Source organism: Castor canadensis, chromosome 7, assembly GCF_047511655.1.
Source record: "Castor canadensis chromosome 7, mCasCan1.hap1v2, whole genome shotgun sequence".
NCBI classification, from domain to species: domain Eukaryota; kingdom Metazoa; phylum Chordata; class Mammalia; order Rodentia; family Castoridae; genus Castor; species Castor canadensis.
Window position 1 is genome coordinate 54,578,699 of NC_133392.1, and position 16,640 is coordinate 54,595,338.

Below are 16,640 nucleotides of genomic sequence, written 5' to 3' on the forward strand. Positions count from 1 at the left end.
GAGTGGACAAATCTCTTAATTCTCCGCCTTCTCTTTCTTCATTTGCTCGAGAATCTGGGCAAAAGAGTTTCTGGCTGCAAGAACATCTGATAAATCAGAATTTTTGGAGGGAGAGAGGGAGGAAGGAAGGAAAGAAAAGGAAAGGAAGGGAAGGAAAGGAAAGGAAGACATTGATGAGTGAGAACAAATGTCACATGCAAACACTCTCAGAGGCTAGGTAGACCTAACTTGCTGTTCATCATACTATTAAAGGGTACTAAACAAATCTGGGGCTTTGAAGGTATGGCACAAATGGCAGATCACCTTCATAGCAATCACAAAGCCTTGAGTATAAACCTTTGTACCAATAAATAAATTAATTAATTAAAAAAATTTTAACCCTGCTCTATTTAGCTTAGTTTGGGAAAATTTTAAAATTGGAAAGCAAAGATGATTATGAGAACTCATAACCTTAACTTGCTTGGGAAATGTTCCTTTAGGCCTATAGAGGAATCCTGGGTTCTTCCCAGGCCTCACCCGGGGACCCAAGGTCAAAAGCATATAGTAGGAAAAAACAGGAGTAGAGATATCTCTGGTACTCCTTTCCAAAGGAACCTCATGCATAGAGGTTACAAATCTAACAGTGGTTACAGTTAGATCAGAAGGAAACAAGAATGGAAGAACTTTATGGGACTTAGATAAAAGTTTGGATAAAAAGCAGAATGCTTAAAAAACTTTACATAAAGTACTTCCATCGCCTTCATCCAAGTGTACTCTGAAGATGTTTGTGTGTGACAGGGAAAAGTTTGCTCTACTTAGTAACACAAAAGGCACATAAATCTTCCTTTCATAAACACCGATTGGACCCGTTAAATGAGAAACAATGGAAATGCCCAAGCCCATGCAAGTTAATTTCAATCAGTACAGAATAGAAGGTAGTTCCCAGAAGAGCTCCATAATAAATCACAATGGTTGTGCAGGAACAAGTTACCAAGGGAACACATCATATTCACAAGCAGGTAGACACTTTATAACAGCACCTAATGAAAACCCATCTTAGTGCAAGTCTGTAGACTGAACAGTGATTAGCTTTGCTCAGGAATGCTTTGCAACCCAAGAAGTAACTGAGTATGGCCAACTGTAACGATGCTTATCCATACTATCTGTTATAGGGACAAGGGTTAATTCTGTTGAGAAGGTATAACAAATTCCCTTTACAATTCTTACTGATTTCTTCTGTAATCAAACTGAATCACACCATGACCACAGAATGATATGGCATTAACACTACCATTGCTGGTAAGATTCAATTATCTTATGTAAATGACTCTTATGGGAATACTGATCCTGATTATCAAATATATCAGATTTAGTTAAAGCCTCCTCGGGACATAAAGCTATCAAAAAATGAATGGCTTCAGGAAGATTTAGCTAAACATCAGCTAATTTCTATGTTAAATAGTTCTACACAGTTTATCATTAGATACAAATAGCAGTAGATCAAGGAGGAAATAAGTACTTAAATTAGTACAAGAGAATAAAACAGTATGTAGTGGCTTTGTAAGTCAGATTAGCTGTTTCTTTAAATTTATCCCTACTGTACACTGAATCCTCTTAAGTATCAGAGTCAGCTTTCCATATCTGAGGAGTCCAAATTGTGGACTCAAACAAATACAGACTGAAACCATTCTGGAGAAAAAAACTGTACTGAACATGTGTAGACTTTTTTCCCTGAACATTATTCCCTGAATCCATTGTAGCAGCTATTTACATAGCATCTGTATCATATTAGGTACTTAAAAGTAATGTAAAGAGATGTTTTAAAGTATACAGTATATATATATCAACTGTATGTACACATTTGCTATACTATACCCATTGTATGCAACGTGAATAGGTTATATGTAAATACCATACCATTTTATTTAAGGGACTTGATACCCTCTAGGGTCCTAGAACCAATGCCCTGTGGATACTGATGTGACGCTAGTCTTAGTTTCTACTCCTGTGATTGTCATATAAATGCTATAATAAAAATAGTAATTTAAAAATTAAAATAACAAATAAATGCTATACTAAGTCCAGGCAAATAAAATCAGAGAAATGATCTCCAGGTCTCTGTAATATTCTGTGTGGATAGTTCTTTGCTTGCCTGGAGGTTTTCACCACTGAACAATTTAACACTGTGATTTACAATGGTGGCTTTGGTACTTCCAGTATCAGTTCCAATCTCCAGAGCAAGTAATAACTAACATCTGACCTCTGAGAGAGAAAAAGACTAAAGCTAACTCGTGCAAACAGTATGTGATTGAGCCCCCAATAAAAACGGGACAGCTTCTTCAGTTGGAGATACTCACACATTATGACCAAAAGGAGGTAATGCTGTTTATTATTCCACAGGAAAAGCACAACTAAAAGTTCCATATAAGGCTCTGTAATCTATGCAACTCTTCCTCTGGTTAAATTTAACTTGTATACTCTCTCTGCAATCAACTGTAGGCATGAATGTTTTAACAGTTTTCTATGAGTCCTTCCAGCTTACCCGAAATCTGTGTTAGAAGTTGAGAGTATCTTTGTGGGAATTCCCCTCAAAGTATACATATGGCAAAACTCATTGCATCATTGCAATGGTATACTGACTTGTTTTGTTTTGTTTTTTGGCAAACTGGAGTTTGAACTCAGGACCTCACACTCGCTAGGCAGGCATTCTATCTAGCATGTGAGCCACTCCATCAGCTAAAAATTTTTAACATATACATATATGTATGTATCCATACACATATATTTATATTATTATTATTAGTAGTAGTAGTAGTAGTATTTGCAGCACTGGGGCTTGAACTCAGGGCCTATACCTTGAGCCACTCCACCAGCCCTTTTCTGTGATGGTTTTTTTTGAGATAGGGTCTCACAAACTATTCGCCTGGGCTGGCTTCAAACTGCGATCCTCCTGATCTCTGCCTCCAGACTAGATAGGATAACAGCTTATTTATATATTTTCTTGCATAATTTTCATAACTCTTATGTGATAGGCACTATTATGAACACAGTGAGACATGCAGAGAATAAAGAACTTACCTTAACCCAGATATAAACAATAAATGGAACAGTCAGGTTTTGAACCAAGAAATCTGACATGAAACCTTGTGGTCTTAATATATTATACTGCCTTCCTAGATGATTGCTAAGGTTCTCTTTTCCAATTCTGACATTCTCTGAATCAATAATTAGAAGACCTCTAAAGTCCCATCAATCCATGCAAATCTGTAAATAAGTAATTCAGATAAACTTAAAAGCACACTTCAGTCTTCATTATATTTTACCTTTTTATGACTTTAGACTATCATTTTTATTATAAAACATTAATTCTCTATACTATATTATGGACAGATATCAAAAACAATGTGCTAACGAAAACAAAATATCTATCGAAACATATTACCAGAAATCTAAACAAGTAATTCAGTTGAAGAAAAGTATTTCCAAAATAATACTAGACAACATTATCATATAAAAAAAAATCTCAATTTATTGGGAAATAATTTTAAAGACAATTTTTGTTCAGGCAAACTTCCATTATCCTAAAAAAATTTTTTTTTACCCTGTAACACTTTCTAAATATTGTAATTCTGATACCGAAATAGTCAAGATTTGTTTTTTACATAAACATTTATTTCCCTATGCTATATGTGTAATTATTTTTAAAGCTGCATAATATCCCCCCAAATTAATCTAACAACACTCAGAATCTATTAGGCACCCTTCAAGTTGTTTCCTTTCTCTTCTCTTCTTTAATAATGCTACAATGACCATTTTCCTGAAGGCAAATTTAGCCCTTTTGCTTTTCTATCAATAGGTCCTATTAAAGTCTGCCTCAAATGAGGCATCTGGCAAAATGTTAGCTCAACTTTTTCAATTTTAATTCCATCCATGTTTATTCTACTTCAGGTAATAATACCAATGAAGTCCTGTGTTTAAAAATTGTTTTTAAAGGATAATTTCCAAAGAGTTGAATTAATGAATCAAAGAGTATGAACTTCTTTATGGTTCTTACAACATAACACTTTCCAAAAAAAAAAAAAAAAATGCCATTCTGTGATCCACAAGACATGTGTGCATGTGCTCATCCATTACAGTATTTGCCTATATTAGTTCATTTCTGATTTGGAATGCAGCATGCCTTCGCATTTAGTAAACATTGGTTAAGGCCATAATTTTGACAATTCAACAGCCAGCCTTAGGATAATTTTGTTCAAAAGAGTAGTGATTTCCTCTTTGAGACAGTAACTAAAAGGCACTCTCACTAGGTAATCTAAAAGAAGGAAATTAATAAAGGTTTACATGTGTAGGATCTGATCATAATTCCTGGTTGAATCAGAGCTACCTATTCATGAAGGAAAATCTATACTAGAAGAAATTAGTCTAAATTTCCTAAATTACATCCCAGAAATTCAGCAAATTATCAAAGGCTGGCATAGGAAAAAGGTTCATATGAAGAAGGTTCATATCAAAGGTTAACTGTAAAGAAGTTCTTCCTTTCATATCTTTAAAATAAGCTATTTTGGGAATTTTACATTTCTCCACTTTGACAGTTTAAGGAATCAAAGATTTTATTTGGCTAGAATTGTCAATTTTTTCTTTTTTCTTGAGTAATAGAGTTTGAATTCAGGGCCTCACACTTGCTAGACAGGTACTCTACCACTTGACCCATGTCCCCGGTTCTTATTTGCTTTAGTTCTTTTTCCAACTTGATTCAGGCCAGCCTGGGTCAAAAACCTATTTAAGCTTCCTCTTAAACTGGAATGACAGGCATGTGCCCAGCTTTTTACTATTGAGATGGGACCTCACTAACTTTTGCTCAGGCTGAACTCTTATCTGGACTCTCCTGATTTCTACCTGCTGAGTAGGTAGGATTAGAGGCATGAGCCACCATGCCTGGCTCTATAAGCTTTTTAATACTTGCTTTTATCTATATCACCATGTTTAAAGCTGGTAACTCATACAGTTTTACCACAGCTGGCTGATTTTACTTCTCTGTCCTTTGATTTTAGAATAGGCGGGAAACTTGCTATAGCTTCCTAGTAGAGTTCTTTTTCACTAGCTGGGTTGTAGTCCATCCTTAAGTTTCAAATAAGCATTACTCACTATGTAAGATGGTGAGGCACTGTGCAAGACTCCTTGGAATAATAAAAAGATGACTAAGATATGATTCCTGTCCTCAAAGAACTTACAATCTAGTAGATGAAGACAGACATGTAAACAAGTAAGATATAATACAAAGCAGAATGTGCCGGTTGTTAAAAACAGAGGTACAAACAAAGTTCTACAGGATCACAGTATGGTGAGATTAATTCTGGTTGGGGTGATCTGGAAGACTGGGCCAGCAGAAAAGTAGTAGAAAACTCTGCCCCTTAGAAAATGCAGCAGTATTACAGCCCAGCTGGGTTAGGGTCGAAGCCCCACTCCCCACAGAAGGTTTTCCTAAAGGAGATGGAGCCAGGGCCCTAACCCAGTTAGGTAGGTGGATTCGTTGATTTCAATTATGATTGCCAACATTTTCTTTCTCTGGTACAGATAAATATGCTTACACAAGTATTTTACTTTATAAAGGCTAAATGAAACTTAACAATATATTAAGTAACTTACACGATGTAAGCCACCTCCTGTAAGTTACCTCAGCCTACATCATTAGAATGGCCTCAGGTGGTACCCTGATCATAGAGGACCAAATAAACAAAAAGAACAGACACCACTTCAGTCATGTTAGATGTGGTGCTCCAATAAATGTTTTGCTCTTGATATCTTGGTAAGAAAGATGAAGAGACAATTCCAGAGAAATAACCTGAGTATTATTACTATTCATATTTGTAGAAGATGTAATTACTTTAAATTTTTAAACATAAACTTTAGAAAAGGCTAATGAGATAATAGGATTTTTTTTTGTCATGATTTTTAAAAATGGAAGGTACACAGTCAGTTTCCACTGGTTTAAGAGGTAGACAGGATAATATAATCAATACTTATATTAACAGGTACCACAAGAGGAGTAAAACTAGGAAGAGGATAATAAATACAGACATATGTTTAAGTACATAAAAACATAAAGCGAGTTATCATGTGCACAGAAATAGAAACATTAAATTTATAGAAAATTAAAGACAAGTATTAGTTTTCACTGTGCTTCATTCTATTGCTATTTCATGAATAGATACTTCAAAAATTCCTCAAATTTGTTGATACAGAGTTCCATTCTGTTATAGGAATTTAAAAATTCTAAATTTCTGCTGCTTATAGACATCCTTAAAGAAGCCACACTTTAATAAACAGAAAGGGAAGCAATAGAGTCTCAGTCACATTTACTATATAAACATGAAATGCTTATTTCCTTAAGTATAAAAAGCAGCCCCATTTGTTTAGTCTATTAAGTTTTATACTATCAGGGAACAGGGAACGAAGCAAGGAGGGAGGGAAAGAAGGGAGAAAGAGAGGAAGGAGGGAGGAAAGAAGGGAGGGAGGGAGGCAGAGAGGAAGGAAGGCAGAAGGCACACCCGTTTAAATTAATAAAGATATTTCATTATGTATTTTCTTTCAAAATAAACAAAATTCAAAAGGACGTGCTCTCAAACAATTAGCTGAGCAAACTGTGAAACATGACTAAAGAGTTATAATATTAGAACATATAGAAAGCTCAGAACAAATATAAGAAGCCCGAAATCCTAGTAAGTACTGCCAGTTCACAAAAAATAGAAATTGCTAATAAACATGAAAATGGGCCCTCTTAGAGAAACACAAAATTAATCAAGTAATATTTTGAAATATCCAATTAGCAAGAAATGGTAACATTTAATGCTGCATTCTCTTAAGCTATAAAGTTCCTCCTGTTTTTATATTTGTTTGGGGCTTTTAAGAAGGCCTGAAAATAAGGAATTAATGTTTACAAAGGTGTGTTGAGATGGAAAGATACATTGTGGGCAACAGCTGTGAGTACAAACCTTTCAATAGTCTGTAGCAAATATCAGGAAACTCTTTGATTTTTGTGGTTTTCAAGTTCATACTCTTTGACCAGTAATTCTACTACAATGAATACAAACTTTAAAGATAATCAGATACAAAGATTAACATACAATAGTATTTATCATAATTAAATATAATCTCCCCTCCAAACGGAAACAACTACAATACCAATACTAGGGAAATGGGTCATTATAAGATTAAATATTATGCAGCAATTAAAAATTATCTTATTTATCTGAGAGTAATATATAGGATGAAGTATTATGTAAAAAAAAAAAAGAGTAGGTTCTAAAATTTTGATGCAGTCTTAACTAAGCCTATGTTTAAAGGAAAACAGATTTTATGTCTTGTTACTTTGCCAAATTCACTTATTAGATACAACATGATTTTTGCGGAATCTTTAGAATTTTCTACATATAAGACCATAGTATCTACAAACAATTTTACCTTGTTTCTGATTTAGATGCCTTTTTGTCTAATTTTCTAACTAGGACATTCGACACTATGTTGAAAAAAACTGACAAAAGCAGGTATTCTTAACTTTTTCCAGATTATAGTCTTTTATAAGTATGATGATAACATCATAGTAGTAACAGGGCATGGTAAGTAACGTGACATAGTAACACATAAAAATCATTTTCATTTCTATATGCTAGTTTTATATGCTAATTCTAAATGATAAAAAATGATGTTAACAAAGAAGTTCACCAGCAATAGCTTATGAAAAGAACAAGTTACATAGGAATTAACCACAGAGGAAAGTAAAAACATTAAAAACAAAACACTGATCAATGAAATTAAAGAAAATATAAACAAATGGAAAGACATCCCATGTTCAAGAAGTGGAAGACTCTTTGAATGTTTTCTGGAGAAACAGAAAAAGAAAAATCACCCAGAAAGTTCATAGGAAATCTCAAGAGACACTGAATAGCCGAAACAATCCTGAAAAAGGCAAAGTTGGAGAATGAATTGCTCAAATCCCAATGTACTACCAAGCAATAAAATCAAAATGGTGAGGCACTGGCATTAAGAAATATAAAATGACGGAGGGGGTGAATGTAACTATGGCATATTGTAAGAACTTTTGTAAATGTCACAAAAAAATGTACCCCCAGTACAACAATATGATAATAAAAAAGAAAAGAAATATGTATCAATGGAATAGAACACACAAAGTCCAGAAACAAACCCTTGCATATATATGAACTAATTTTTTTTTTTGAGATAGTCTCTCACCTGTGGGAACTCTCCATCCTCCTGCACTCACCTCACTAGTGCCAGAGATTACAGCCATGTACCAGTTGCCTGACTGCTTAGACAAATGATTTTTCGTAAGAGTGCCAAGAGGAGTCTTTTCAATAACTGGTACAGGGATATATGGATATGTAAAAATGTATATCCACATGTAAAACAAAACTAAAATTATATTAAATCATCCACAAAAACAAACTAAAGATGAATAAGAACCCAAATATGTGACCTACCTCTATAAAACTTTAGGAGAAAGCAAGGGAATCTTCATGACATTGGATAGGACAGAGGAAGTTTTCTTTCTTTTAAGTGATACTGAGGTTTGAACGCCGGGCCTCACACTTGATAAGCAGGCGCTCTACCACTTAAGCCATTCTGCAACTCCTCTTCTGTGTTGGTATTTTTTGAGACAGGGTCTTGCTACCTATTTGCCCAGACTGGCTCTGAACCACAATCCTCCTGATCTCTGCCTTCCAAGTAGCTAGGATTACACCCACCGCACCAGCTTGTTTTATTTTTGATATGGCAACAAAAGCATAGGCACCAACACAAAAAGATAAGTTGGGTTTCTCCAAAGTAAAAACCTTTGAGAATCAATGGACACTATCACAGAGTTAAAAGAGCAACCCCAGAAATGAAAGAAAATATTTGCACGTCACAAACCTGTTAAGTGACTAACATACAAAATATATAAAGAAACCCTATAACTCAACAACACAATCAAAAAATACAAATTTTGCCAATTCAAAAAATGGGCAAAGGACTAGTTGACATTTCTACAAAGAAAATCTATAAATGGCCAACAAGCATATGAAAAGATGGTCTAAATCATAGTCATAAGATGGAATCAAAGCCACAATCAGATACCATTTCCTAACTACCAGAATGGCAAATACAAAAACCAAAAACAAAAAAGAACAGGAAATAAGTGTTAGTAAGTATATGAAGAAACTGAAACACTTGTATACTGCTGGGAATGTAAAATTCTGGAGAAGACAGTATGGGAGTGCCTAAAAATATAAAATAGAATTACCATATGGTCCAGAAATTTCACTTCTAGGTATATACCCAAAAGAACTGAAAACAGGTTTTTTATACACTCATGTTCACAGCAATAGCTAATGAACTTTGAAGACATCATGCTAAGGGAAAAGTAAAAGGACAAATAAAGTATAATTTCTAATTATATAAAGCATTTAGAGTAGTTAAAATTCACAGAGAAAGAAGGGGGGATTGGGGAATTGCTGTGTAATGAGTTTAAATATTGCATGATGGAAAAAATTCTGTGGATGTAGATTATGATGGATGCACAGTAATGAGAATACACTTACAGCAACTGAACCATATAGTTAAAAATGCTTCACATGGCAAACGTTAAGTATATTCTACTACATTAAATTTTTTAAAATTCTATGGCAGAAAAGAAATGAGAGAAAGATACTGTGCAAAAGAAATAAGCTAACTATTTTTAGGATTAAAATGGTGATGTTCTACTTTACATCAACTTAATACTTTCCAATTTTCTTCATAAGGTACACACATTTTTGCAAAAGTGAAAGTAAGTTGGATTTTTTTTTTTATTGGTAATTGTTTAACTAGCTTTGAGGTTAAAAGGTTTAACTGGCTTTACAAAAGCAACAACTTTCTAAAACTGTGACGAGATGATTATTAAACAGTATTTCCAAGTAGAAATTTTTACTAAAAATGATGTATTAATACAAACCAGAATTTCACCTTGATTTTTATTCCCTCTAAGAAAGGGCAAATATTTCTGAAGTTCTGCTTATTCTTTATTACTAAGATACGTATTTTGGGTTTTTGTTTTGTTTTGTTTTGTTTGGGGGTGGTGGTAGTGGGACTTGAACTCAGGGCCTCACACTTGCTAGGCAGGCACTCTTACCACTTGAGACATTCTATCAGCCTGCATTTTGGGATCATTGATACTACTACTTTTGAAACTTTTCATATGAAATTTACATTTATAAACATAACCATTCAGAAGTTTTAGCCAATTTTAGGATTAAGGTCTGAAACAAAATAAAAAGCTTGTTAGACATGATTTAAATTTTTTACATTAACAACAATATATTTATCCCACAAATATTTTCAAATCTATTATGGACAAAATTATTTTCTATTTTGCTTTCCAAATTTTCTATCAAAACTATAGCTTATGCTTCCTCTTCCTGTAAGCAGTATGAAAATAACTTATTACTCTCTTGACCTAGAAAAGCCCACAAAATCATGCAAATAAGGATCAAATCTTCAAGATCACTTTAAAAGAAAACCTGAGAAACTACCCATGCCATCAAGAGTACACTATCTGAATATACCAATTACCTGAAAGATGTCACTTCAATAAACCAATGTGTGCCATTCTAGTGTTACAACTGTGGAGTTGGTAGGTGTGGCCAGGTCCAACAATTTTATGGAACAAAGAGTAAGTGGCCCAAGGAGAGTACTGAATTTTTTGCTGCACCTCCTTAAGAATTCAGTAGTACTGAACTGAAGGGTTTAGATATAGATTCTCTGGTTATTGACTATATCCAGGTGAACAAAGACCCAAGATGCCATCATACTTAGAGAGCTCATGATCAGATTAGCCCATAGTGAGCTCCCCCTGCCACACTGAGATAGTCCTTACTTTTAAAAAGAAACAAACTGCTCCTAATTCAGAAGAGGAAGTTACACAGAAGAAAAGAACACCTACTATCCCCCAAATAACTGAAAAAATAAAAACATGGCACAGGAATAAATTCAGCAAAAAATAAATGCAAATAAAAGAAAAAGGGAAGGGCTGGCAGAGTGCCTCAAGTGGTAAGAGCACCTACCAAGGGTGAGACAGGGAGTTCAAACCCCATGCTGCCAAAAAAAAAAAAAAAAAACAGGAAAAAAATTATACTTATTCATGGATATCATTTTTACTTTTCAATTTTCAATAATGTATTTTCTTTTTCAAAAGCATGTGTGCCGGTGGCTCTTATCTATAATCCGAGCTACTTGGGAGGCAAAGATCAGGAGGATCGCAGTTTGAAGTCAACCTGGGCAAATTCTTTGTGAGACCCTATCTCCAAAACATTCAACACAAAAAGGGGCTGGCAGAATATCTTAAGTGGTAGAGCACCTGTCTAGTAAGCATGATACCCTGAGTTCAAATCCAATGCTGCCCCCCAAAAAAGCTATTGATTTAATTTACTTCATCTTCTCATTCCTTGTCTTATCAATTATTTATTTATTTACTTACTTATTTAATGTTTAATTTTTATAGTTTTTGGAACTGAACACAGGAACTCCTAAATGCTAGGTTTGGTCTTTACCACTGAGTTACATCCCTACCCCTATCTTTAAAAATGGAAGTCTGAAGAGATAAATAATTTAAAAGGAATAGTCAGAGAAGCAGACAAATTAAATTGCTATCTTATATACAGAAAAGCTTAAGAGTTTACTAGCTAAAACAGAAAATTTACATGTATTATAAATAACAGCAAGTGCAAACTATCCTTTGTAAGTAAATTACATTAAAAAAATTTTTTTTGACGTACTGGGGTTTGAACTCAGGGCCTGGTGCTTACTAAGCTCTACCACTTGAGCCACACCCCCAACCTTTTTTCAGTTATGTCTAAGGTTGGGGTTCATGTTTTTCCCTGGGGCCAGCCTTCCAAATAGCTGGGACCACTGGAAGGCACTACCATGCCCAGCTTGTTGGTTGAGATTTTGGGGGTGGGGCGGAGAGTAGTGTCTCACTAATTATTTTGCTTGGGCTTGCCTTAAACTTCAATCCTCCTGATCTACACACCCCAAGTAACTAGGATTACAGACAAGACATTCTGTGTCTGACCAATTTTAAAAATCTGCAAATACTATCCTGACACATTAGTTATAACAAATATCTGGAATAATAGTTTAATGGCTATAAAGTATTGCTTTTACATGAATATAAGAAGATTATTTCATTAAAAAACTATTGCATACTCATTACCTGCAAGGCATTTTGCCAGAAAACAGATAACAATTGTAAACACATGTTTACACATGTGTTAAACACATTGTTAAACACATGTGGATCTTTTTCTAACAGAATGCAATAATTTTCTGTAGTGAGTACGTTCATTTTATGATAACACTTCAAGCCACTGAGGAATTTATTACAATAATTCAATATTTATTACTATATTAATCAGTATTATTGTTAATATCAGTTAACAATATTGCATTAATTACATTAATGTTTCAATGTAATTACATTAATATTTTAATGTAAATTAAAATCTAATACATTTTCTTAATGTATGAATTCATTGTACCTACAACCCGAATATATACATTTAACATCCCCTACAATCATTGGCTGATTAACAAACCAAGAAAAGTCATGTAATATTGAATCCTCTAGAAAAAGTATCCATCTTCCACTCTCAAAGTTTCATTCAGCAAAGTTGTTCCACACTGCATACTAAACAGATTAACTCTCAGCAGCCTTTCATCTAATTTATGGTTTCTCCTAACTGGACTGAATAGGCTATCTGTGGACTAAATATGCTGAAATATAATATACTGACAAAGAGACATACAGAGTTGTTTAACAAAATGAACACAGTATTTTGAAATTTCTGCAAGATATTACAGACCCTTCAGGAACATTAATCTATAATCAGTCAGATAAATCTAATACTGATTTTTTTTTTCCAGCAGTACTGAGGTTTGATCTCAGGGAGCCATGCTTGCTAGGCAAGTGCTCTACCACTTAAACCTGCCCTGTATTCAATTCTTATTCTTTTAAAACAAATAACTGACAATATTTAATGAAACATGAATAGATCTTACCAGAGCAGGCCACTGAATTTGTTTGCTCTTTGATCCCTGAGTCTGGCTGGGGTCATTCCTTTTAGCCCAAACTAAGTGGTATTCCACCAAGAAAGTTGAAAAATCTTCATAAACTTTAACCCACTCTCGTTTATCCCATTCAAGATCATCAAATTCCACATATACCTATAAGAAAGAAAATGAAATTCCATTAGTAATATACAGTGATAATATTTAAAAATATAGCCCATAAAGTTGAATAAGAACTTCATTATTCAAATTAACATTTCTCTTCAAACTATTTAACTAATTACCCCTACTTATTTCTATGATAAGGCGACAAAACACTATTTATTATGAAAAGCAATTTAAAGGGTACTTTTCAGAACAGATTGATCCATACCAATGTGGGGAAAAATGAAATCATTTCCTCTGAGATCAAAAACAAGACAAGGATGTCCATTTTCATCATTCTTATACAACATGGTATTATTGGAAGTCTTAACCAAAGAAATACAGCAAAAGAAAAAAATAAGGGGCAGATGACATGATTTTATACATAGAAAATGTAAAGACTGTCAGAACTGATGAACTTGTAGGATACAAAATCAGTATAAAAATGTGTAGTATCTTATATATCAGTAACTTGCTAGGATAAAAATCAAGAAACTAATTCTATGCATAACAGTCACCAAAAAAAAAAAAAAAATCCAAAAATACACTGAACCAAAGAAGTGAATAAGCTCTACAAAACAAAACAAAAACCTCAGATGAAAATAAAAGGTAAATGAAGAATGGTCAGTTTTGGAGCTTATGAAACATTCATTCTGACCTTGGCCTCTAAAATTCTACTTTATATAAAGCAAGGGAAGGAGGTAGGTTAAAAACCTGAATTTTTGCTCCAAGGCTCCCTTGATCTTTTCCATTAGATAAGGAAGGCAGTCTCTCTCTCTCTCTCTCTCTCTCTCTTCAGTACTGGGGTTTGAACTCAGGGTCTCCTACTTGCTAGGCAGGCATTCTGCCAGTTGAACCACTGCACCAGCCCTGTTTTGTACTGCGTATTTTCAAGATAGGGTCTCAGCAAACTATTTGTTCACTATTTGCTTGGGGCTAGCTTTGAACCACAACCCTCCTGATCTCTGCTAGGATTACTGGTGTGAGCCACCAGTGCCTGACAAGAAGGTACTTTTTATGGAGACCACAGAACAAGAATTATGTATATTTAAATAGGAAACCAGAACTCAGTCTTCTGTCTCCCAAGCATTAGTTAGAAAAGCCCTCTGAAGGTAACAAGGAAGTTTATTTGCTATTCTCATCATTACAATATCTATCTAGATTACAATTATAATTCAGCTTTCAAGAAATATTTCATTGTGGTAAATATGTTACACAGAATTTGCCCTTTTAACCATTCTGTCTTTGCTCTTGAGACATGGTCTTGCTAGTCAATGTAATAAAATTCAATTTTTAATAAATCAAGTTTTAATAAATTCTCTACAGTTAAATGTGTCACTGATTAGAAAATGCAATCTAAACCACCACAGAGCTTAAATCTTAAGAACAATTCTTTTTATTTTTATTTTTTTGTGGAACTGGTGTTTGAACTCAGGGCCTACACCTTGAGCTACTCTACCAGTCCTTTGTTCTGATGGTCTTTTCGAGATAGGGTCTCTCAAACTATTGCCCAGGCTGGGCTTTGAACCATGATCTTCCTGACCTCTGTGCCTTCTGAATAGGTAGAAATACAGGCATGAGCCACTGGTGCCCAGCTCTTAAGAACAATTCTAAAAGGGAGTCCAGTACATATTCAAACAAGGAAAGAATATTATCAGAACGAAAATCATAGAAAGTTAAAATATACAATATATATTAAGGCATGTTATGTCTAGTTTTTAAAAATCCTGAAGAAGTCAGAGGATCACGGGGATACCCTTTCATCTTCCAAGAGGCATTACAAGGTACACCACAGAATACTAGTATTACTAATAATGGTAATAAGAGCAAAAACAGCTAACATTCAGAAGTACATACTTTATGCCAAGCACTTGCGTTATGCTATTTGATCACCACACTGATTTCTGCTAACATTACTAGTATTATATGGTAATAGTAATAAAAGTAGCGACGACAAAACAGCTAACACCTGAATAGTGTCTATAATGAACCCAATACATATATGAAGTAATTTGGCCATTTACCTCCACCCTGAAAGGGAGATACTGTTATTATCAACTTTTTCAAATGTGCACCCTAGGACTGGGGTGTAGTTCAAGTAGTAAAGCACCTGCCCAGCATGCGTGAGACTCTGGGTTCAGTCCCCAGTACTACAAAAATCAAATGTGAACACTGAGGTTTGGAGAAATTACTTGCCCATTACAATCTGCTTGTAAATGATGGAGTAAATGAAAACATTAAAAAGACCCTTAAGAGGCCTAAAAGACATAGTAACCTTAGATTTTACAAGTTGTTACATAGAGAGTAGGATGAATTACTGAACAAACTGAATAGAGGGATGTATCTGCATAGCTCACTCTTTTATGGCTTAAAGTTGACAGACCACACATTTAAAAAGGACTTAATATTTTTCATACTGAGTCTGCAAGTTAGACTGGGAGAGGAGGGTAAGAAAAAGGGTCAAATGAAGATTACAAATAGCAAAATACAAGAGACCAAGTTTGTTTTCTATACTGGGGGCTAGGGTTTCAATAAGTAAAATTTTGGGGGAAGATACAAATACTCAGCTTGTAAGGATGATAGTAATGACAGCAACACTTAAAATCTGAGTGTTTAAATGAACACAGTAGCATGTGCCATAGTCCCAAATACTCCAGAGGAAGGAGGACTGCTTGATCCCAAGAGTTCTCAGTCAGCCTGGACCAAATAGCAAGACCTCTTTTAATATATATATTATTTACAATGTGCCAGAAAATGTCTGACAGAAAAGAAAACTAAAGTATTGCTGGTAGTTAACACTGAACAAACTAAAAAGTTTCAATGGCAAGGTGTGGCAGTACACACCTATAATCCCAGCTACTCAGAAGGCAGAAACAGGAGGACAGATTTTTCAAGGACAGCCCAGGAAAAGTTTGCAAGACCCTATGTCAAAAACAAGTCAGGCATGGTGGTACATGTCTGTAACCCCAGCTACTCAGGAGGCAGAGACAGGAGAACTGCAGTCCAAAACTGGCCCAGACAAAAGCAGACTACCAGAAAAACAATCTAAAAATCAAAAGGACTGGAGTATGGCTCAAGGCCCTGAGTTCAATCCTCAAACTCAAATGGAAGCCGGGCACCAGTGGCTCATGCCTGTAATCCTAGTTTCTCACAAGGCAGAGATCAGAAGGATCACAGTTTGAAGCCAGCCCAAGCACGTAACTTTTGAGACCATATCTCAAAACACCCAACACAAACAAGGGCTGGCGGAGTGGCTCAATGAGTAGGCCCTAAGTTAAAACCCCAGTACTACAAAAAAAAAAAAAAAAAAAAAATTCAAATGGCTAAAGATCAGTGAATGAGTGTGCATGTTTGTGTGTGTGTACTGTTGCGGATAGAACCCAGAGCCTCATTCATATAGGCAAGAACTCTAGACTTAA

The 16,640-nt window shown here is 34.7% G+C and overlaps 1 protein-coding gene across 4 annotated transcripts in view; it reads right to left on the reverse strand.

Annotated features, from left to right (window-relative positions):
- The window catches only part of Jmjd1c (jumonji domain containing 1C), a 236,249-nt gene that overhangs the window by 137,436 nt on the left and 82,173 nt on the right, over positions 1-16,640 (reverse strand). For all 4 annotated transcript variants that reach the window (XM_020169780.2, XM_020169783.2, XM_074078968.1 and 1 more), the window contains one exon: positions 13,069-13,233. Coding sequence is in view for 1 of the 4 variants with exons in the window: in XM_074078968.1 (XP_073935069.1) it covers positions 13,069-13,233 (165 nt within the window). In the remaining 3 variants the exon portion in view is untranslated. Of the gene's footprint in view, positions 1-13,068; positions 13,234-16,640 lie in introns of those variants that run through there.